The sequence below is a fragment of the Mesoplodon mirus genome, assembly GCF_964341445.2.
Source record: "Mesoplodon mirus genome assembly, chromosome: 2".
Taxonomy (NCBI): Eukaryota; Metazoa; Chordata; class Mammalia; order Artiodactyla; family Ziphiidae; genus Mesoplodon; species Mesoplodon mirus.
Window position 1 is genome coordinate 82,289,188 of NC_138977.1, and position 24,662 is coordinate 82,313,849.

General features: G+C 43.4%; 1 protein-coding gene across 4 annotated transcripts in view; it reads right to left on the reverse strand.

The window, feature by feature from the left end:
* Positions 1-1,421: 1,421 nt before the first annotated feature.
* RBM47 (RNA binding motif protein 47) overlaps positions 1,422-24,662 on the reverse strand; it is a 164,229-nt gene continuing 140,988 nt past the window's right edge. For 3 of the 4 annotated variants that reach the window (XM_082637486.1, XM_082637485.1, XM_082637487.1), the window contains 4 exons: positions 13,200-14,359; positions 12,129-12,335; positions 9,373-9,566; positions 1,422-4,164 (listed from right to left, as the gene is read on the reverse strand). In XM_082637486.1, coding sequence (XP_082493612.1) covers positions 3,931-4,164; positions 9,373-9,566; positions 12,129-12,335; positions 13,200-14,328 — 1,764 coding nt within the window. In that variant the 5' untranslated portion in view covers positions 14,329-14,359 and the 3' untranslated portion in view covers positions 1,422-3,930. The remainder of the gene's footprint in view (positions 4,165-9,372; positions 9,567-12,128; positions 12,336-13,199; positions 14,360-24,662) is intronic. The other variant, XM_082637488.1, reaches the window with a different exon arrangement.

Genomic DNA, 24,662 nt, shown 5'->3' on the forward strand with positions numbered 1-24,662 from the left:
TCCAGGCTGAAAGTAGGCATTTCAGCCATTCTTCCTTCAGTTCCCATCCCCCCAAGGAAAGAGGCTGCATTTGAAAACACACTGAAAGCCAACCAACAGAAAAGAAACTACACTCGGAGAAAAGCTTTTCTTTTCTTTTTGTAGACCATGAAGTTGGTTGTTGGCACTACCGAATCTGTCCATGTCCAGGGTCAGTGTGTTTGCTGTCTGAAAGTATCTGGGACTTGGAGTCTGAGCACAGATTTCTGCCCTGGTTCCTACCAGCTGTGGGACCTTGGCCGGTCACGTATCTGCTCTGAGCACTTCACTGAGTTCTTGTGAGGTTCCGTGGCAATGGAAGCCAAAAGCCTAATGAATCACCCAAGCAAAGCTTTATCCCCACCCAACACACTATTTACCTGCTTACTTTGTCTGTGTCCTCCCACTGGAATGTAAGCTCTGTGTGCGCAAGATTTTGTTGGTTTTGTGGATGCTGTAGTCACCGCAGCTCCTAGAACAAAGACAGGCAGGGAATCTAGTAGAGGTGTAATAGGCATTTGGTAAGACTTAATTCTTTTTCCTGACAAGAGCAATCAAACTCTGATTCTGCAACTTGAAGAGCATCTGTACTCTTCTCCTAGAACAAGAAGGAATCAGCAGATCTTGTTCCCCTTGAAAATATTGCCTAATGATCTGTCATCTTGGGAAGTTCCCTGGCCTCTTCTGCCTCTGAAAGAGACTTTTTCCTTTTAAGAGGAAGCAGGAAGTTAGAATTCTAAGAAATGTGGGTAGGGAGGCCATGACCCAGGCTGCTCAAGACTAAGAAGGTAAAATTCTTAATCAACGGCAAAGCCACGTGGGGCAGTTTTTAGAGGTAATTCCATTGACAACCTACCACTTTCCCTTGAATCATTTGATTGGCTTTGCTGATGGATCCTACCTGAAGTTAGTGATGATCTCTAGAGAAAAAGGCAGTACCCTGCTAATCTTGCTGGGTGCTGTGAAAAAGGTGAAACAGAGGGCTTTGGTTTCCAATGCAGTGACCAACATGAGGTCACCCCAGCACTTTCATGAGACCACCAAATAACTCAAGGTCACATCAACTGCCTCCATGTAGATTTCTGAGTGTAAAGCTCTCGGGATCATAAACAAACCAGTACCGAGAACAGTGACAGGCTTTGCCACATCCCATTCTAATCCAGATGCTGAGTAGTAGTTGAGTGCTCAACTTTCTACCACTGGGCACAAGTTTGAAGACACTGATAATTTACAGTTTTTACTATGTGCCTCATCTTCATTAGTAATTCCAAATCAAAGATATGATCTTCTCCAGCTGAAAATAATGAATTAGTCAGTTCCTTCTAGGCTATAAGGGTTATTCTAATTTTGTTAGGAAAAAAAATGTGTATAAAGAAAACACAATTTAAAATAAGGTCTTGAAATTGCTTTAAAGAAAGCTTTATTTACTACATACATCCTAAGAATGTACTGTAAATGAAGCAAGATCTAAATAAACTTAAAAGCTTTTCAAATACAACGCAACTAAAGATAACAACTAAACTGCTAGCATGTTTGAAAACAGAGAACTCGAAAGTTTTTTTTTAAACATTTATATAGTTTGTTCTTAACCCTAAAAAAAAGTTCACATTTCAAGTTACAAACTTACCTCAGTAGTGTACATATGTGAAATGTTTTTCAAACAACAGGAACAGACAGACCATAGGTAGGTAGGAGGCTCACTGATACTTAACGGGCTATGTCAGCAACGTTTATTTTTAAGGTAGTTTGGTAGTTGCCATGTTAAGACACCATTCTTTTTCTTTTTTGCAAATAATTTACAGGCACATGTAAGATACAGTAAGATCCCTGGGTCAGTCTCATCCAGTGAACCTCTGTGATACTTAATCCTTCACTGGAAGGAGAGTAGGAGAGTACTTCTTTCATACAAAGTCAAAGGATGGGGATCTAATCCAAACTGCATTTTGTTGGATTACTCATTACAACAGATTTGAGTTTGGATGCAGTTTGCTGGGTACAGAATCAGGACATTGCACAGTTACTTTATGTCACTTAAGAATGATGGAAAGGAAGGTTAGGAATGTTTAAAGGCCTTCGCAGGCACTCAATAATTTTATAGAATAGTTAAATAAATATTGCTTATATATAAAAAATTCAACCCACCCTAAGATGAGGGAAAAGAGGGCATTTGGGAATCTCTTAATTTAAAATGTAAAACAAAACTAATATGTTTGCTAAGGGCACTATCCTATTATTAATCCACAATAAGAATGCAGCCATCAGCAAAATTCAGTGAGTAGAAGGTTTGATGGAATCTCCAATATGACATAAAAACACAACTGTGGCCATGCCATCTATTGCACACCTCACTTCCTTGATAGAACCTTTACAAAAAAAAAATTCCAAGTTGGTGTATTTCCTAAAGTAGATGACAGTCTTAACATTTTACTGTATTTTACATTCACTCTGCTAAACAAAGGCCTTTAAACAGGCACAAAACACTGCAACAATACATTTACTTCCTACTAAAACAAAACCGTTCAATAACATTGAAATAAAATGGTTTCATTTTGCATTCAACTAGGTACCATGAACTTCTGCAACATAAAACAGCTAAAAACAAGCATTAGGTGATATTTACAAACTGTTACTCCTGCAGGTCTCTCCTCCTCCTCCTGGCTGTGCATGCCCCAAATCAGTTCACCTGCCATGCTGTGCATGGCAACGGAGGGAGGCCCTGTTCAAGAAACATAATATTTCCAACACCGTGACAACCACAGACATTTCGCATGAAACATGATAAGGCAACTAGAAGCATATCTGCTGACAAGAGTCTTTCAGGGTCTTGTCTACAATAACATTCTCTGTCTCTACAAACTTATACTTCAAAACAAATATAATAAAATAAAAGCATTAGGAAAGGAATGAAAGTTGTATATTGGACAATTAAATAGCTATGCAAAGATGTCTTATGCAAACTATTAAAATCTTGTGCTTACACATAACTCTGCTATTGAAAATACCTCCCAAACAAACGCCCCCAAAAAACCAAAAACCCATAACAAAAAACCCCAACAAAAAGAAGTATAAAAGTCATCAATGTTTTCTCTGTCAGAGTAATGCATTTGTCCTAGACTTGCCAAACACGAAGGTGGGACTGGGAACAGGGGGAGAGGGTGGCTAGTGGGTGGGGAGAGAACCTATCTAAGAGCAAAGGCACTTGGAGAAGGAACAGGGACCCAGGGTGATGGTGGCAGGTGAGAGAGCTTTCCAGTGTTTGGACTCAGAAGTGTGACAAGTCTTTCAATGTTGGCATAAGGAGAGGTCGAGTGTTTAAAAAACAGAACCGTCATGGATAACACATAGTAACACCTGTCAACTTTTAATTCCAGCAGAAATAGAGGTTTCACTCATTTTAAAATTGCACTTTCCAGTATAACTTTTAAAATAACGTTTTATGTAGTATTTTTAAAGCACTATTGTTTGTATCTTTAAATATTGAATATATTTTTCAAAGTAGTTCCCTAGCTGCTCAAGTGTGCTTTTTAATATATAGTTGATATATTTACTATTGAAGGTACTACAAAATAGAAATCTCTGGAGTGCAGAAGTTAAGAAAATAACCTTCATACTGAAAATATATCCTTAAAAATACAAAAACGAAAACCTCTATACAAATGTACTACAGCGTACAAATTTTTAAGAGATGATGTTTAAGGCACAAACCATTGCAAGCCTCTTAGAAATGTACAAACACAGGTCTGCTAAATTGAAAACAGTCTTAAAAAAACTAGTGAAAACTTCGTGTATATAAAATATTCCAGTATGGTATCTGATAACATTCTTCACGTTTGGGTTTCGTGTGTGCTAACCCAACACGTTCTTTCTTCATAAATAGTAAAGTGTTCCTTCAGTGGTCGTGGTGGGTGGATCTCAGTAGGTCTGGTAGACGTCGTGGATGGGCACCTGGATAGCAGCGGCGGGGAAGGCCTGAGGTATGTAGCCTGCGTACCCGCTGTAGACGGCGGCCGCCGCGTTCTTCTGCAGCGTGGCGATCGTAGCTGTGGTTGGAGCAGCAAATGGCACATAACTGGCCCCGTAGATCCCGGCAGCGGGAATTCTCTGAACGTTCGGAGCCACTGTGTACACTGGAGTTATTGGGCGGCCCTGAGGAGGAGGGAGAGAAAGAATCCTTACTGATCATGTGTAGCTACCTATCCATTCATTCATTCATTCATTCAACTCCCAGGGGTCTGGAGGAGAAACAGAGAAACAAAAGCTGCCATTCTTGGGCTTCCCTGGTGGCGCAGTGGTTAAGAATCCGCCTGCCAATGCAGGGGACATGGGTTCGGGAAGACCCCACATGCTGCAGAGCAACTAAGCCCATGTGCCACAACTACTGAGCCTGCACTCTAGAGACGGCGAGCCACAACTGCTGAGCCCACGTGCTGCAACTACTGAAGCTCAGGTGCCTAGAGCCTAAGCTCCGCAACAAGAGAAGCCACTGCAATGAGAAGCCCGCGCACCGCAATGAAGAGTAGCCCCCTCTCGCCGCAACTAGAGAAAGCCCGCGCGCAGCAACAAAGACCCAACGCAGCCAAAAATAAATAAATACATTTATTTAAAAACAAAACAAAACAAAAGTTGCCATTCTCAGGGCAGAAAGGCAGAGGGGTAGACAAAAAATAACTGTAAGGGAGTGAGGCAGGAGCCATTAAAGTAAGGTGAAGTTGCATACTCAAGGCTCATTCGAATTCAGCTGGTGACACTGATGGAATTGGAATGCTCAGGGAAAGTTCCAATGCTCTGGAATCTTCTGCCCACCATTCCACGCAATCAGCCTATGCCCCAGAGTGAGCTGGAGATGGGAGTTGAGGTCTACCCTTTACTCAGTTGATCTCACTGTAACTAAGAAGAAATATTTTTCCTAAAATATATGCCAGCTGCCTCAACTCATACTTAACTGAAGAAACATGATGTTTCAAGAATGGAGAGAAAGAAGCATAGTCTGTGACAACTTTATGGAACAAGGTACACAGATCTCCAAAGGGTCAGCTTCTTAAGCTGTGACCTAAAAAGATTGTGACCAGATGCGATTTTCAGCAAATGTGATCTCTTCAACCATCTCCCACCTAAGATATGACACCACTATATAAACAAATTGCTGTAGAAGCTTCGAGAAGGAGCCAACTAAATTGAGGAGCCAGAGAAAGCATCTCAGAAGTGGAGACATTTGAGCTGGGTTCTGAAGAAGAAGGTGGGGTTTCCACATGAGGAGGAAGTGGGGAAAGACAAGCTAACTGAAGCTGCCTCACTGCAGATGCCATGCTGGCTCTGAAAGTCCCTGCTGCTTCCTTCCCTCCATTTGAAAGTGTAACATACTATGTTTTCAGAACAAATAGGAGTATGCAGGGAAGACTGTGGTTCAGTATTTCCCGAAGTGTTTGTTTGCTGTGGAGCTCGTTCTCTGAGCTGCTTGAAAAGTAGATAGATGTTTGGTAAAATAAAGTACACATTTAACAAAACATCTGGTGCACCTTATGTTTCATAGAATGCTCTCTAGTACGTGCTGCTGTGGTCTCCTTGTCTTAATGTATCTTTAAAATAAACAATTCAGGATATGTGAAATAGAGAATTAGATTTTAAAAAATTACTTCTTCCTGGATTTTTATAAAGGAATTACTTATCATTCCTCTACAATACCTGCAAATCAGAGTCACAAAATTATGTTCAAAGGAACTTCACAACCTAAGAGTCATTTCTTTCAACTGTAACCGAAATAATAATTATACTAAATGATAACAATAACAGAGAGATTATAGTCTGCTAAGCACTACTCTAAGTGCCTTATCTGTATGATGTTATTTTTCTTTGAAAAATATTTTTTTACCTATTTCTTTTTTTTTATAAATTTATTTTTTGTTTATTTTTGGCTGCGTTAGGTCTTTTTTGCTGTGCATGGGCTTTCTCTAGTTGCGGCGAGCGGGGGCTACTCTTCGTTGTGGTGTGTAGGCTTCTCATTGCGGTGGCTTCTCTTGCTGCGGAGCATGGGCTCTAGGCATGCGGGTTTCGGTAGTTCTGGCTCACGGGCTCAGCAGTTGTGGCTCGCGGGCTCTAGCGCGCAGGCTTAGTAGTTGTGGTGCCCGGGCTTAGTTGCTCCACAGCAATCCTAACCACTTCACCACCAGGGAAGTCCCGGTGACACAGCTTTTAAGCAAGGGGATGTGTGACTCTGGAGCCTGTGCGTTTAGCCTTGCATTGTCCTGCCTCCTACAATGCAGTCACAATGAGTATCTTATTAGAAACGCTTTACGACCAGGCAGACAGTCTTCGGAACTGGGAAGACTGTGGTTTGCAGCAAGACAGCAAGCCGTCTTTCCCAAATGTGTGGACACCTCTTTAATGACAAATGCACAAAGGGAAGGAATCACAGGGAAGGTGACATCTGAGAAAAACCTTCCCACGTGCTACAGTGCAGCCCAACACCTGGGCTCAGGTGAGTGCAATGGGGTTAGGCTGAGCATAGGGAGTTGGGGACTGGGAGAGAAAAAGACCTCAAGTTTTGCTCCTCTCAAAAAACGAATGGTTATCTTTGCTCTACCTTCACCACCGACTTGTTGTGAAGACTGAGAACACTTTGAGAAATCAATGTGAAAAAATGATCGTCTACACCTGCAAGTTTTTTTTTTTTTTTTTTTTTTCTTTTTGCGGTATGCGGGCCTCTCACTGTTGTGGCCTCTCCCGTTGCGGAGCACAGGCTCCGGACGCGCAGGCCCAGCGGCCATGGCTCACGGGCCCAGCCGCTCCGCGGCACATGGGATCCTCCCAGACCGGGGCACGAACCCACATCCCCTGCATCGGCAGGCGGACTCCCAACCACTGCGCCACCAGGGAGGCCCTGCAAGTTTTTTTTAATTGCTTGCAAAGGCTATATGAAACTTTGGATATAAAATGGCTAAACAAGAACGTCCCTGAGCACCTGCAAGACAGAGGAGGAAGATCGAAGGTGTTCCCCAAGAAGGTTCTGGAAGCCATGCTGGGAACTGATTTCCAGTGTTGCTCTACTCCCAAAAGTTTTCTAGTTACCGATCCGTGGAGCTTAAGATGCTCCTTGGGAACTTCCCTGGTGGCACAGTGGTTAGGATTCTGCGCTCCCAGGGCAGGGGGCCCGGGTTCGATCCCGGGTCAAGGAACTAGATCCCACATGCATGCTGCAATGAAGAGTTTGCATGCCGCAACTAAGGAGCCCGCCAGTCGCAACTAAGATCCAGTGCAACCAAATAAATAAATGAATAAATATTAAAAGAAAAAAAAAGCTCCTCCCTCTGCTGCAATTTGGCAGAGAACACAGAGGCGGCAAAGGACTGAACATGTCAGAGAACCCAGGTCAATGAACTCGAGGCAGGACACAGAGTACTTAGCCCTGAGGGAGAGTGGCAGGGCCACACACACTCAAAGAAGCCATTCCCACGTTACAAAGGAACTAGCTCCTGGCATTCTGCAGAATATACTGGAGGAGGAAACAATCTCCATAGGAATCCACTGCTAAGGACAGCACACTGAACAAATTCCCAAACCACAACTTCGTGTAAAGACCCCACGGCAGCATCCAGGGCAGACTGACATAAGATAGAAACAGTCTACATTTCAGAATGTGATCATGAAGCCTGGAATGTGGGCTCCACCAGAACTGTGACCATGCAGCAAAGACCAAAGTTCACGAATTTCTTAGTAAAGAGGAATTAGAAATTATTAGCAGAATTCCACTAAGTAATGCCTGTAGGTTACTGTATATATTTATAGTCAGGCCACAGGAATAACTACTTTGTGAGTCATTTCCAACCTATTCCTTTATTTGGCTTTTTGCAGTTAAAGAATACTTGACGATATATTGCTAGATAAATAAACTTCACATGGCCTGACCCTGTCTGAATAGTGCAGTCAAGACTGGGGCTCAGGGCTTCCCTGGTGGTGCAGTGGTTGAGAGTCTGCCTGCCGATGCAGGGGACACAGGTTCGTGCCCCAGTCTGGGAAGATCCCACATGCCGCAGAGCAGCTGGGCCCGTGAGCCATGGCTGCTGCGTGACCGGAGCCTGTGCTCCGCAACGGGAGAGGCCTCAACAGTGAGAGGCCCGCGTGCCGTAACAGTGAGAGGCCCACGTACCGCAAAAAAAAAAAAAAAAAAAAAAGACTGGGGCTCAGAGTGGGCAACAGCAAGCAAACAGCAGGCTACGGTGAGGGTTCACAGTCTGGCTCTGTTTTGTCATCACTGAGGAGCTGGGACAAAATATGGATTCTAGAACCCGAGCCCAGTTCTGCTGAACTGGAATCTTCTGGGCTTTGAATCTAAGAATCTCTGTTTTATCAATATAAACATGTCCCCTGGATAATTCTTACTCAATTAGATAAAAGACATCCCCGGCCTGAGTTTTTAATACGCATACTGATTGATAAGGTAGTTGAGATTCACTGCCTCACAAAGGAGAGCTTCAACAAGATTATTTTTCTGTCTGGATGAATGACACATCGCATAGGTATTCCCTGTGTGCTACACATGCAGATACAAAGCAATATAAGACGTAACTCTTGTTCTGGAAGAACTTCGTTTTAATTGGGGAGATAGAACACACTGGCAGTCAAATGCCAAGTAATACTGTAGGTAATGAGAAGTACGGGAGAGATGATTTCCAAGGTGAGATGGATGGGAAAGATTCTAGAGAAGAAACCACAGAGAGGAGAACTGAGTAAGTGGAGGTGGGGAAGGAGGATGGAATGGTAAGACTGGATTGGGAGGCGATATGGGAATAGTTGGATATGGTTGTAAGAGTGGAGTAAAGGCAGATTTTGTAAAGTTTCATGTATCTTTATCTCTATAGACATTTCTCTCTCTACAGCCACACGTATGTATATGTATACATGTATACATATGTATCTACTCATACAGAGAGAGGGAGGGAGGTAGCGAGGGAGGAGCAGAACTTTAAAGAACTCTTCATTGAACTATAATCTGGAATGGGAAAACGTGAACTATCTCCTGGGATTCTGTGTGTCAGCTCCTTAACAATAAGAACATGAGTTAAAAATTATCCAGTGTCATAAAAAAAATAGTATGTATAATATTATGACACTGAAAAATTACACATGCCATTTTTGCATATTGCTTCCCATCTTTAATACAGTGACGATATTGGGGTAGTACAATTATTACTAAAAATTTTTCTGTCCTGCCATGATTTATCTTACAAAATTTGTCTGTCATCCAGTCCCACAGTTCTAACAGAGAGCTAGGCACAAAGTAAATTCTCCTGTGGAATATTAAATGAATCCACGACACGAGGCCTCACACAAACGCGATGACCGCAGCAAGAACCCTACCTGGAAAGGTGGTGGCGTGGACACGGCAGGGATGACGGCGGCGGCTGCGGCCGCGGCGGCACTGGCTGGGTCTGGCTGCACAGCGATGGGGCTGATCATGTGCTCCATTGTGTGGATTTTACCATCTTCAATCATTTTAGGAGCTGGAGCTGCCTGAAACATGGAATACTGGGCCCCGATGGCAGGGATGGCCACTGCAAGAGAAGTAAGAAGGAAACACAGGTCAGTCATCCAGTCACTGAGGGAGGTCCATCACTTTCTCAATATTTTTAAAAACCAAGTTTAGCAGCCAAGGGCTCTCCCTGCTAACTAATGCTCCCTCAGTACAGGTGCTACCCAAGAGGAAGAGAGAGGAGGGGGCAGGTACCCCTCCTCCCCTTGGCTTGACTTTCAAAAGTACCAATGGCGTACCAATGGGGTCTCCCCATAGATCATCAGGGAAGGAAAGCTTAGAGTTAGGTTTCTGCGCCCACATTTCCTACTGCTTCTAACAGAAAATCGCATTTTGACTCTTACTCTTGAGGTTCTACAGAGCAAGAAAGGGCCTTCTAATTCTGAGAAAACAGTCTCAGAATAAGAAGTGAGAGCAGAGGCTTGAGGCCCAAGAGTGTGAGAAGGAGACTGCTGGTTCCTTATCACTCATCTAACTCATTACCAGACCCGCTGCCCTTTTCACTTTCACCACGTTTTAAAAAGCTGGTGCTGTTGAGGGTTTCATTTTGAGAACTCAGAGGTCTGTATACATGCTCCCCACCCCACATTTCAGATTTCAATATTACTGACTCAAGGAAAAATACATAATAAAAAATGGAAAATTCCCTAATTTTCTAACGGCCAGTCATAATAGTGAAGCAGTAGAGTGACTGCTTTTTTTGGTGGTACCTGCCAATTCAAAGACATGTTTCTGTGAGTCAAGTCCAAAGGGCTCATTTCAACCAGAGATTCAAACAGACAGCAGTTATCGAATGTCAATGTATGATAAGGAGAGGTAAAAAGAAAAAAAAATACTAGCCCTGATTTGGGGGAGTTTGCGTGAGTGTGTGGTATGTGTGTGTTGCAAGGAAGAGCAAGAATATTGAAATGCATACACAAAGTAACTTTCACTTATGTTTTTTCTCCAACTGTAAGTAATTTCTTCTAATAAAAGCTGATGATATAAGGTAAAGAGAAATGACTGTGGGCTAAACAGTGATATAGCCATTCAATAAAATAAACCTAAAATCTTAACCAAATCTTTTACCTGCCTTTCCATCCATATGATCTTGTGCCCAGATACTTCACTATTGCCCTGGTGTTCCTCGTAAAATACATAGTTCTAATTTTCTGGATTAATCAGAAATAGAGGTCATGGGGATAGGGTCCAGAAAGGGTTATAAGTTTGAGCTATATTTGAGTTGTACTAAGCAACTCTGGATTATTCTGGCTGTCAGCTACTACATGCCCCAGAACACAACTATATGCTTAAAGGTTGTTTAAGAGTTCTTTTCTCTAGTTAAATCTTAAGCTAATGCCAACCGGAGTCCCTTTCCCAAGTAGAAGTGACAAGTCTTGTATCCAAGCTCTGCTTTATGGAATTACGGAGAGAAACAGGATCTGTTTTACACTGCTTAAAGCACCAATGGCATTTATAAGGAAATCCAGTCTAAGGAGTCACTTACCTGCAGAAATTGCAGAATTTTTTCACAGGCATTAGAAAAAAAAGATCACCAGATTACTTCAAAAGGAAGCTCTACTGGGAAAATGCTTTGTAAGCTCTATGTGGCCAATGCCAACCTACGCCCCACTCGCACAGCTCCCTTGAGTCTGTTTCAGCCGGGGGAAGGAGTGCAGACCTCAGCCAACAGAAAGTCAGAGAGGCTGAGCTTCGAAGTGAGGATGTTCTCAAAGAGTTCTTCAATCTACCCTCCATGAGACCGGGAAAAGGTCTGGAGGAGGACCAGGGCGGGATTTCCCATGTGTGGGCTTGTATGGTGTGTGTAAATAGGGAGTCTGTGCTATGTTCACACTGTGGAGTTAAATAAAGCTCCTTGCAGCTTAGGATCAGAAAGACCTGTTGCACATTAGACCAACGAGCACTAACAATGTTGGAAAACTGGTTTATGGGGCCTGGTTTGTGGAGGGTGGAAGCAAAGTTCAAGGTCCCTGGCTTGAGTTACTTGAGTGCCCCTACCCCCAACCTACTGATCCAGCAAAAGGCGGAAATGAGAGCTGGAAATCAGCTGCAAAAACTTTCACTGCTGCTCCCAGGCATTCTGGTTTGTTAAGACCATGACAAGAGACAGTAGTGTTATTTGCTCCTGAAGGGGAATTTTCTACCCTTCCCAGCAACCCTAAGAACTAGCAAAGAAATACGCCTTCTGGCTTCTGATGCGTGTGGTAGAAATAGGCTTGAGTAAGGAGAAGAAAGTTTTCAGCTGGTAGAAGACACAGAAGAGACTCGTGTTCTTCTATCTCTGCACACCCCATCCCAATCTGCCTAGTTGAGAATCTGCCTAATTGAAAAAAAGCCTAACAACTGGTGATACCCATTTGAAAAACCCACTATCGGAAAGTTTGACTTGAACGTGGTCAAAACTAGACACTAGACTATCTCCCTAAGTTCTAGATAAGAAGGTCCAGGAGGCCACATTCCTTGCCTAATCTTCTGCTGCCTTTGAGGAACCCATATGCAGATAAAAGTACCCAAGGAAGTCACTTCAAAGAGAGGACTGGGGTTCAGGCTGAAAAGATCCATTCTCACTCCAGTTTATACTGACCTGTACCAGGTTTAATGGCAACTGGATTGACGGCAGAGATTTCCAAATTCGGTACAAGTTCATATCCTTTTTCTTGTTGTTTTCCTTTTCCTTCATGATATCGGCTATATATACCACGGCCAGCAGAATATCCCCCAAGGTAGGAACCCCTGGGCCCTGGGGCTCTGTTGCCAGCTGCACCTCGACCCCGGCCTCTTATGCTGCCTGCTTATAATAACAACACAAAACATGATGAGCTACCAATAGCAACAGTACAGGAGGAGGACCTTAGCTCAAGGTTCCTGGCACTTAGGTGTTTGCACTGGCTCTAAGCTGCAGGTGGCTACACCTCTGCCCTTCAATGGGCTGGAAGATGGTTCACACCTTCTGTTCCAGCCTAGGGGCACCCTAAAATGTCTGCTTAATGCAAGAGATGAACTTGAAGGGTGAGTTCCTAGGACTGCAACTGCAACTCCAATAAATAAAAATGTTCACAGACTATAACAAAGTTAGTTGTGGAAGGGGAACTGCTAGTCTCCTTTCTCATTTTATGCGTGAGAAAACAAGCCTCAGGAGGTTAGAGGGGCTGACTTAAGTCACAGAAGCAGTTAATCAGAGAACAGAACCCAGAGGCTAAGCATTCTGCTTCCCAGTGTAATGCCTGGTTTCATTATAGGCTAGCCAGTGACTACAAACAACAAAAGCACCCCAACAAAAAACCCAACGACAACACTGTGCCCCCTAATCCCCAACATTCTAAAGATTTCACTTCACACGTAGTTTTTAACCTAAGAACCCAGAGCCTTGCGGACTAGCCCCACAGTAGGTAGGCCCTGGAAAGGCTGAGCGCAGGAAGAGCTTGCATGCGCCCATGATTCTACCACTCATCCCACACATACTAAAGATCTGCATTTCTCTCAGTGTTGTAGAAGTACATGCCTTAAGCGCCAGCAAAGAACCCACACCCAAACAAGGGTGGGTAGGGGGGTCGCCGTCCACCGGCTTGGTAAATGACAGCCACCACACCCCCGACGCCGCCCGCCTGGCAGACGCGGATCCCTGGGCCTACCCAGGCAAGGAGTCCCCACTAACCTTTCACGAAATAGTCCCTGTTGGGCCCAATGAGCGCGTTGTAGGGGTAGCCATAGTAGGCCAGCGTGTAGGGGTCGCAGGAGTACACGTAGCTGGGCTGTTGCACCATTGCCGCCTCGGCTGCGCCGCCGCCCTTGGCCGCCTTCTGGTAGCGGGAGTACTGCTCCTTGTCCACAGGCTTGGCCAGCGTCACCTCGAGGCACGAGCCCTCCAGCTCGGTGCCATTGAGGTTGTTCATGGCGTGCACGGCGTCTTCGCGGCTGGCAAAGTGCACGAAGGCGTAGTCGCGGATCTTCTTGACGCGCTCCACGCAGCCCGGGTTGAACTGGCCGAAGCTCTTCTTTATGGTGTCCTCGGTGGTCTCGATCATGAGGTTCCGCACGTAGAGGATCTTCACGGTCTCCATCACGTCCTCGTCCACGTCGATCTCAGGCTCGGCCCAGTCCACGGCGATCTGGTGGCCCCAAAGCTGGATGCGGCCGGGCATGAGCTTGCGGCGCGCCATGGCGGCGGCGCGGTGGCTCTCGTACTCGACGAAGGCGAAGCCGCGGTTCTTCATCTTGTCGGCCGCGCTGGCGTAGACGATCACGTCGAGCACGCCCTCCGTGACCTTGGCAATCTCCTCCAGGATCTCCTCGCGCTTCTTCATCTTGGGGATGCCGCCGATGAAGAGGCGGCAGTTGTCCACGCTGCAGCACACGCCGAGCAGGCGGCCGGGGCGGATCTCGTAGTTGTTGAGCTCACGCACGGCGCGCTTGGCCTCGTGCTTGTGGCAGTACATGACGAAGGCGTAGCCGCGGTTCTTGCCGTCGAAGTCCATCATGAGGCGCAGCTCGTAGATGCGGCCCACCGCCTCGAACACGGGCACCAGCTCGTCCTCGTACACGTCGCGCGGGATCTTGCCCACAAAGACCTCGCAGCCGCGCTGCGGGTGCGGACCTTCCCAGCCGGGCGGCGGGCCGCCGTACTTGCGCTGCCCGTTCTCCTGCACCATGCTGTAGCCCGTGCGCTCCATCAGCGCCAGAAGCGCCGCCTCGTTGGGTGCGCCCGCCACGCCCTCGGGCACCTTGGGGGAGGACCCAGCGGCCGACTCGCTGCTCATGGCTGCGGTGGAATCCTCTGCGGTCATAATGTCAAAGGCATCCACACCCGGCGGAAACCTGGGGGAGGCAGGAGGGAGAAGGTGAGTGTGGAATCTTTACCAAGTTGAGTCAGAACTTGATTTTTTTTTTTCTTCTTCAAAGGCATACAAGACTCATGCTTAACTATCAGGTGGTTGAATGAGAAATAAGATGAAGACCACTCTAGATATGCAGCAGCTCTAAAACTTGTCTAAATTGGGCAAGGTGTTTTGCAGGAAAAACCAGAAGTGACTCGGGGAAAAATCAGAATGAGCAAGTACTTCCGCTTAGTCAGTAACCCAATAGCTTTGAAGCATAGAGAACCTGCTGTCATTGTTGGGGAAAACTTCACGTTCTTGCGGCAGTTGGCAACATCTTTTGCTTAATTCCTGCACTGTCAAGTCAGATTGACTTCCTTTTAGTTACAGCATTTTACCCCCTTTATTTCTTTGACAGACAAAACCTCTTTCTTTGCTTTCTTTAAGACAGACTTTTTCATTTAGGAATGGAAGGAGGGCAATGTGTTTATATTGTTAAGGAAAAAACAGAGGAGGTGTTACTATAGAAGATACAGAGCTGTGTGCTTTTTACAAGGAAGAAATGGAACACCCACATTACCAAGGACTTGTCCTGGGAACTGTACTAAGAGCTGGTAAGCCTGATTTTTACGGTGTCATTCCCTGTCAGCAAAATTCTTGGTATGAATCATTCATGGATTTGGAATCAGTGCACAAAGAGCTAGATTAAGTTCAGGCTGGGGGACTTGTGAAGCAGCAATGACCTGTTAAACTATACTACAGTTTTCAGAGAACTGTCACATGCATTATCTTATTTGATCTTCTTAATTTCCTTTCATGGGAAGTGATATTATCATTAGTCCCAAATGTCTATGGGGAAATAGGCTCAGAGAGGTTGAGTAAGTTGCTCATTTCACACAGCAAGTATCAGCTCATATCAGGACTTGATTTCAAGGCGTATGGCTCCAGATTCCATGTTCTTTCTTTGAAACCAGTGCTGAGCAATAGAACTGTCTGTGACGATGGAAAACCTGTCACTAGCCACTTGTGGCTACTGAATACTGGAAATGGGACTATTGCAGAATTTTTCATTTTACTTTAAAATTAAATAGCCACACCAGTGCAAGTCTAAATCATGCCATCTTCACTCTTATAGCATAGGGCTCATGGAAATGATTTTAAGTTATGCAGTGAGATTATCACTAGGAGCTTCGTATTTTGCGTTTGTAAAGAACAGCTCTGATTAGCTTTTTGAAAAATGAAGTTTAGTTCATTTTTTTGGTCTATGATAGTATTCAAGTAAATTTTATGGAAATTAAGAAAAATAAGAAAATAAGTTATTCCTAATTCTCCTACCCAGTGATAGCCACAATTAAACTTTCCCATCCTTCTTTCAATAGTTTCTTTTGGAGGGTGGGAGAGGTGGAGCTGGGCTTCTAATAAATTTACATCCTGCTGCTTTACTTCATTTTACAAGCATTCTTCCACGCTCTTAAAACTGTAAAAACATAATTTATAATAGCTGAATAAGGTTTCATCATTCAACTAAATTTTTTCCATTTTTTATCATCTAAAAAAATTTACGAGGCCAGACACTATAAAACTCTTAGGGGAAAACATAGGCAGAACACTCTATGACATAAATCACAGCAAGATCCTTTTTGACCCACCTCCTAGAGAAATGGAAATAAAGACAAAAATAAACAAATGGGACCTAATGAAACTTAACAGCTTTTGCACAGCAAAGGAAACCGTAAACAAGACGAAAAGACAACCCTCAGAACGGGGGAAAATATTTGCAAATGAACCAACTGATAAAGGATTAATCTCCAAAATTTACAAGCAGCTCATGCAGCTCAATATTTAAAAAAACAAACAACCCAATCCAAAAATGGGCAGAAGACCTAAATAGACATTTCTCCAAAGAGGATATACAGATTGCCAACAAACACATGAAAGGATGCTCAACATCACTAATCATTAGAGAAATGCAAATCAAAACTACAATGAGGTATCACCTCACACCAGTCAGAATGACCATCATCAAAAAATCTACAGACAACAAATACTGGAGAGGGTGCGGAGAAAAGGGAACCCTCTTGCACTGCTGGTGGGAATGTAAATTGATACAGTCACTATGGAGAACAGTATGGATGTTCCTTAGAAAACTAAAAATAGAACTACCATATGACCCAGCAATCCCACTCCTGGGCATATACCCAGAGAAAACCATAATTCAAAAAGAGACATGCACCCCAATGTTCATTGCAGCACTATTTACAATAGCCAGGACATGGAGGCAACCTAAGTGTCCATCGACAGGTGAATGGATAAAGAAGATGTAGCACAATGGAATATTAGTCATAAAAAGAAACGAAATTGAGTTATTTGTAGTGAGGTGGATGGACCTAGTGACTGTCATACAGAGTAAAGTAAGTCAGAAAGAGGAAAATAAATACCATATGCCAACACATATATATGGAATCTAAAAAAAAAAAAAAAGGTTCTGAAGAACCTAGGGGCAGGACAGGAATAAAGATGGAGACGTAGCGAATGGACTTGAGGACACGGGGAGGGGGAAGGGTAAGCTGGGACGAAGTGAGAGAGTGGCATGGACTTATATATACTACCAAACGTAAAATAGATAGCTAGTGGGAAGCAGCCGCATAGCACAGGGAGATCAGCTCGGTGCTTTGTGACCACCTAGAGGGGTGGGATAGGGAGGGTGGGAGGGAGACGCAAGAGGGAGGAGATATGGGGATATATGTATAAGTATAGTTGATTCACTTTGTTATACAGCAGAAACTAACACACCATTGTAAAGCAATTATACTCCAATAAAGATGTTAAAAAAATTTACTACTGGGAATTCTACAAAAGAATATTAAGGGAAGTTTTAAGGATATTAAGGTAAGTTTGATCATTTAAAGAAAAGAAAAGAAAACAAAACAAAATATAGGGATACAACAGAAGATATTTATTTGTCCGTTGGCCAACCAATACTTCTTTGGTTCATTTGCTGTAACATCAAGGGGCAGTACAGTTTAGCAGTGGTCCCCAAACTTTTTGGAGACAGGGATCAAGTTTGTGGAAGACAATTTTTCCACGGATGGGGTAGGGGTGGGGGGATGGTTCCTGGATGATTCAAGCGCATTACATTTATGGTACACTTTATTTCTATTATTATTACATTGTGATATATAATTAAGTAATTATACAACTCACCATAATGCTGATAGGAGGAGGAGCTCAGGTGGTAATGCGAACTATGGGGGGCAGCTGTAAATACAGATGAAGCTTCTCTCGCCCACCCGCTGCTCACCTCCTGCTGTGTGGCCAGGTTCCTAACAGGCCAGGGACCAGTACGGCAGAGGCTGGGGAACCCTGCAGTTTAGTGGGTTAGTGACTGGCCACTGGAGCCAGAATGCGTGGTTGTGTGTGAATCCTAGCTCTAACACTTCCTAGTTGTATGACCTGGAGCAAGGATATTCAGCTACTCCATGCCTCAGTTTCTCAATCTATAAAATGGGAATGATGACAGTAGTATTAACTTTGTTGAGTTTAGAGAAGTGAGTTAATACATACAAAGCACTTTGAACTATGCCTGGAACACTGTAAATGCTCAAAAAATGTCAGTTATTATTCTTCATCCAAACTTCTGGGTAAAACTTCAGACCAATTCTTTCAGTTTTAGAGTAATTTTGACACTTTCTCAGTTCTTTAAAAACATCTGGGGCTTCCCTTGGTGGCGCAGTGGTTAAGAGTCCGCCTGCCGATGCAGGAGACATGGGTTCGTGCCCCGGTCCGGGAAGATCCCACATGCCGCGGAGCAGCTAGGCCCGTGAGCCATAGCTGCTGAGCCTGCGCATCTGGAGCCTGTGCTCCGCAACAGGAGAGGCCACAACAGTGAGAGGCCTGCGTACCGCAAAAAATAAATAAATAAATGAAAATTTAAAAAATAAAAACATCTGTTTGATATGGCTTCTATTCTTATTTTTAATTTGCTTTGCTCTTCAATTGCTTGAAGGCTGGTTTGGCAACATATCCAGTTACCATGAAGCCTTTTTTCTGGTATAAATTTGAAAATATACATCAGTTCCTGTAGTTTCAAGTTGAAGCAGAAATTTCAATATCAAATTTGAACATGAAGATCTTTCCCTCCTTCCAAAAGGAAGATAAGGATATATTCTTAAGAAGATTATTTGTACAAACACATATGCATTTATAATCTGTGACCTGGGAAGCAAATGCCAGGTACATATATAAACATATATGAGGGAATTCAAGATCTTACATAGTTGTCCTACATAGAACAGTGACTAAAGTCCAAAGGAATAGTCCTTATCTCTCTGCTGAGAGATGTGGAGTTGACTTTTTATTTTCCTAAAATTGTACCTTGAAACTACCATTTAACACAAAAAAAGTTGTATAACAGTCAGGCTAGAGGAGTCATTCCCAATTCCAGCCCCATTAATTACACCAAAAATTCTGCTGCTTTCAGTAACATAATCGTCTCTTTTAAAATAGTTATAGCTTATTTTCCTACATCTGCGAGCCAAGAAAAGTCTTTTTTCCTGAGCTTTTGTCATCTGGAATAAGTGAATCATGGTACTGGCCCCCTTTCCCTTTCTTCTTTGGCCACTAGGAAGTTCAGGATTGACTTTGTCACTTTAGTTTTGTAATTGTATAGGGCATCACAACACACTCTCAGGTTCATCTATTCTTGGCTATTGGTTCATTTTTTTTAGTCTTCTATATCCCCAATGCCATGAATTTAGCTATGTATATTATTCATCTTATTGTTTTCATGTCCTTGGAAGCCATCTCACATAATTTTGGCATTAGGAGAGGAATAAATACACATATATGTGGATATATATATATTTATATAAAATTTGCATGAGATATAAATTAATGTAGTGTTTAAATGAACTATTTTTTACACTAACTACAAACACTAGCATAAAAACAACTGAGAACCACAATGAGATACCACTTTGCATCCATTAGCATGCCTATTATAACCAACCAAACATAGAAACTAACAAAAAACCAAAATAAGTGTTGGCAAGAATGTAGAAAAATTGTAACCCTTGTGCATTGCTGGTGGGAATGTAAAATGGTGCAGCTACTATGGAAAACTGTATTGTGGTTCCTCAAAAAGGTAACAATTATCATACGATCCACCAATTCCACTACTAGGTATGTAACCAAAAGAATTGAAAACTGGGACTCAAACAGGTACTTGTACACCAATGGTCATAACAATATTATTCACAGTAGCCAAAAGGTAGAAACAATCCAAAAGTCCATTGACACATGAACGGACAAACAAAATGTGGCATGTATACTCAGTGGAATACTATTCAGCCTTAAAAAGGAAGGAAATTCTCACACATGCTGCAGCATGGATGAACCATGAAGACATCCTAAGTGAAATAAGCCAGACACAAAAGGACAAATATTACATGAGTCCACTTACATGAAGTACCTAAACAGTCAAATTCATAGAGATAGAAAGTAGAATGGTGGTTGCCAGGAGCTGGAGGGAGGGAGAATGGGGAATTAGTGTTTATGGAGTTTCAGTGAAGGATGATGAGAAAGTTCTAGAGATAGCTGGTGGTGATGGCTGCACACCAATGTGGATGTACTTAATGCCACTGAACTGGACACTTAAAAACAGATAAAACGGGGCTTCCCTGGTGGCGCAGTGGTTGGTAGTCCGCCTGCCGATGCAGGAGACGCGGGTTCGTGCCCCGGTCCGGGAAGATCCCACATGCCGCGGAGCGGCTGGGCCCGTGAGCCATGGCCGCTGAGCCTGCGCGTCCGGAGCCTGTGCTCCGCAACGGGAGAGACCACAGCAGTGAGAGGCCCGTGTACCGCAAAAACAAACAAACAAACAAAACAAAACAAAAAAAACAGGTAAAACGGTTAACTTTGTTATGTGTATTTTAACACACACACACACACACACAATTAAAAAAAAAAAAAGAGTGAGAAAGCTCAGAGATGCAAAAAGAATAAAAATAAGATTCCATAAAATTAGGATTTCATTAGAGGCCATTTAAAGATGGTACACATGGGGCTTCCCTGGTGGCGCAGTGGTTGAGAGCCCACCTGCCAATGCAGGGGATGCGGGTTCGTGCCCCGGTCCGGGAAGGTCCCACGTGCCGTGGAGCAGCTGGGCCCGTGAGCCATGGCCGCTGAGCCTGCGCGTCCGGAGCCTGTGCTCCGCAACGGGAGAGGCCACAACAGTGAGAGGCCCGCGTACCGCAAAAAAAAAAAAAAAAAAAAAAAAAAAAGGTACACATTCAATAAAACCTTATGGGCTACGAACTCCATTCTTCTCGTCTTTATAAGAAGATAATACACCACAGTTAAATAAATTACATGGTGTGCTGTTCAATGAGTTTTCAAGGCCAAAGGCATAGATATATGAAATATATATGGTTTATTTAATGCCTTAAAAAAGGGGAACTATACGGCATTAGCCATATGATCCTTCTGTCAGAGATGAAACAGAAAACTTATTACAATTAGACATGCTTTAGACCAGGGCTTGGTAAACTGTGCCATGGGCCAAATATAGCCTGCCATTTGTTTTTGTAAATAAAATTTTATTGGAACACAGCCATACTCTTTTTTTTTTTGAAGATGGTTGCTTCTGCAGTACAGTGGTGGGGCTGACTAGTTCAGACAGAGGTTGCATGGCCCATAAAGGCTAAAATGTTTACTCTCTGGCCAGGTACAGTAAAAGTTTGCCAACCTCTGCTCTAGACGTGCAGAGAACATCAATGAGACTAAGTAACAGAGATTCCTATTGCTAAGTATTACAGTCACTTTTCCCTCTTTCCTATGCTGAGCAGTGACTTAATTTCAGGACAAAGTTTTAAGTTCTAATATATTTTAAAGAGTCTTCTTGAGCTGCCTTCCCCCCCTCATTCTAAGCTGTTTTCCATTTAACTACATGGTCAAATTTGTGAGGCCTAGAAGAAGAGACATATGGTAAAGACTGTTGGCTCAGCTCCTAACACTTTTATGTGAACAATTTCTTAAGATTTTAAAAGTGACACAAACACAGAAGAGTTTGTGTTCATTTATTCATTCATTCTGCAAATATTTACTGAGCACCTACTATGTACCAGATACCTGTGGACCTCATCCTCACGGAGCTTACCTTGAACCCACAGTGTGGCTCAGAGTCTGTACCACAGCTGCGCTAAGTTAACTCTCACCATTGGGCTGAAATGATCCATGCAAAGCTCTGAGTGCTGAACCTAGCACCAAGTGCTCAAGAAATGACAGCATAAGAAATCTGAACTTAGAAAAAGATATGTGAACTTGAGGTAAGACTCTTACCCCTATGTAGGATTCTTGTGTTTATAGGGAAATAAGCAAGAGGTTACCCCAGCCAACTTTAAACCAGTCAGAATGAGAAGCCTAGCTTGTGAGTTCTGGTGTAGACTGGCATATCAGAGCCTCCCAGATTCCGTTCATTGCAGGTAAGCTGTCTGGCAGTGTGATTCTCCATTGGTGACGTGGCTCAGGCGTCCCAGTGTAAGCCTGTTTCTCACCTAACCCTTGGCTATAGCAGTTTGCAAGAGGCTCTTCAGAAAGAACCTGAAGAGACTTGCTGCATTGGAGGCAAATGGTGCAGTCGTTCACAAGGATGCCAGATCCCCTGAGGCAGGACCCTCCCAACACAGAGCCACGCTCGCACACACTAAAAACGCATTAGTCTTCATTGAAGGCTGCTCGCATTAAACAAACATGGCAATATATTCAAAACAAATCATTTATTCACAGTTTGGCATGTAAAACAGAGGAGAATATACTTTCAAATCAAGCTATTATTATTCTGAACTATTAGCTAGAATTTTTGTTGTCTTTATTTTAGGTTGAGTTTGAGCTTGTTGTGGGTAACGTAACATTTGGGGGTTAACTCAGACTTAAACCAGAAATCATCAAGGATTTGAATTCCCTTAGTACCAGTTTAGAGTACATTTCAGTAAGATTTTAACTTTGAAGTGGACTTTTTTTTTTTTTTTGGCTGCACTGTGGGGCCCACGGGATCTTAGTTCCCCCACGAAGGATTGAACCTGGGCCCCCAGCAGTGGAAGCGTGGAGTCTTAACCACTGGACCTCCAGGGAATTCCCTGAAGTGGGACATTTTAGAGGGCAAGGGATAACACTGTAAACACTGTACTGGGAAATATTTCCAGTGTTTACCAACCAGTCTTTACTTAGGATCAAAAATGAGCATGTGTTTACTCTAGAATTATGCAAACTACCAGTGAGCTTTGGTTCACAGGTGTGTGTTATGTGTTGTGTGTGTGTGTGTGTGTGTGTGTGTGTGTGTTTAATATGCAATTTGGAATTGGAATTCTTGGGAGAGTTTTATTCGCTGACCAATGGACACACTGCAATTTGAAGTTAATATTCAGTGGCGAGCAGTGTCTTCCAGCACTAGATGGAATTTAATCCAGTAGAAGGTTTTAGAATGTATTTATCCAAGAGGTAATTCTATCTCTGTTTGCAGTTAGAGTTCTATTCTTATGTCCCCTTATTTATACCATAAAATGTTTGTCTTAACTAGTAGTCACTTCTTAGGCATGACCTCATATACACAATGTACAGATATAATAAAACATACGTCGTTCTGGTTAAGAGCAAAGACTTTGGAGTTGAAGAAATAGGAGTTCAGATCATGACTGTGCCACTTACTCGCCATGTCATATGAGGCTTCATGTCTACATCTCTAAGATGGTGCTAGTAATAGCAACCATTTCAGAGTATTGGTTCCAAGATCAAATGACACTTAGTGCCACACATCAGGGGGAACAGAATCGAAGACCAGCTTCTGCAAAAAGTTTCCAAGATTTGGCCTCTCGCTGAGCGGTTATCTTACTGCCCTGTGTCAAGTTACCACCACCCATTAGAGTAAATAGCAGAGAGCACACTCCCACCACCAGGCAGGCCTCTGGCATGGGGACATTTCTGTTACCTCAGAGTCTGAATGTGTAAAAGAAGTCCTGCTCAAACTGGAGGCAGAACACTTGGAATTTACCTAGGGTCCCACACAGTAAGCTGAAGACTGAAGCCTGGTCTCTCTCTCTTTTTTTTTTTTCCTATCTCAGCCGGCAACCTTGTGCTATTTGAAGGTGTGATCCTTGAGAGACACAAAAATCCTCCCATGACTCTCTTTTATTTAGGGAAAATTCTGGAAGGATAAAGAGGCACTAGAATAATGACATTCTGGGCCATTCCTTCTGTCCGGTCCTGGCTAATCTGAGAAGAGTTAATTGTATTGTTGCTTAAGCTGTATTGATGCTTGTACAGATTTTGTTACGGCAAGGCGCATCATTCAGTGAATGACTGATAAACAGATGAAAGCCAAGAGGCTCACTTTTCCCAGGCATTTCTATCAGCACATCCCCGAAAATGAAGCATTTGGCTGTGGGTTCCCAAGGACGCTGGCTGTGTACCAGGAGAGGGGTAGCACCACCCACTCCAGAGAGGTGGCGTGGGGGAATTTTCTATGGGGCTTTGGCAGCACATAAATACCCATTAAGAATCGGCTATCTGATTCCCTTTAAATAAGCATTACACACGTATACTTTTTCTCAACAGGTTAATGGGATAATGCTGAAAACAATGAAACCTGCAAACTCGGCCACATCTGTCTCCTGGATTAACGTTTTCCCAAACTCTGAACAAGCAGTAGGAGGGACTTCTAGTTTCACCCCTTATCTTGGCTCTTTTGACCTACACCTTTGAGGGATCTGGCTCAGAACAGAAAGGATGACTGCCAGACAGATACCGGAGAGGAGAAGGAGAGCAGCGATGGCTTGTATCATCATAGTAGCTTGAATTTATAGTATAGTGTTTGGCAACTTATAAAATTCTTTCACGTACATAATCTAACATCCTAAAATCCCAGAATTTGAGCTGCAAAGGAACCTTGGGTATCATTTAAACCAAAGTTTCTGAACTTCATTCCCTACTGCCATTTTGAGTGTGATAATTCTTTGTTTTGGGGGGCTGTCCTGTGCACTGTAGGATGTTTCATAGCATCTCTGCCCTCTACCCTCTACATGCCCACCCCCCTCCACGTGTGACAACCAAAAATGTCTCCTGGGGGGCAGAATTGCTCCCTGTTGAGAATTACTGATCGAGTCTATCTTGGAGTTTTAAACAAATTATACACTTACACATGGGAGGTACTAATTAAATAGTAGTACCTCCACACCCAGCACGGGCTTGGTGTCTTGATCTGGCTCTTCCTGTCAAGGCTGTCAAGACTGAGAACGGCACAACATTTTTCA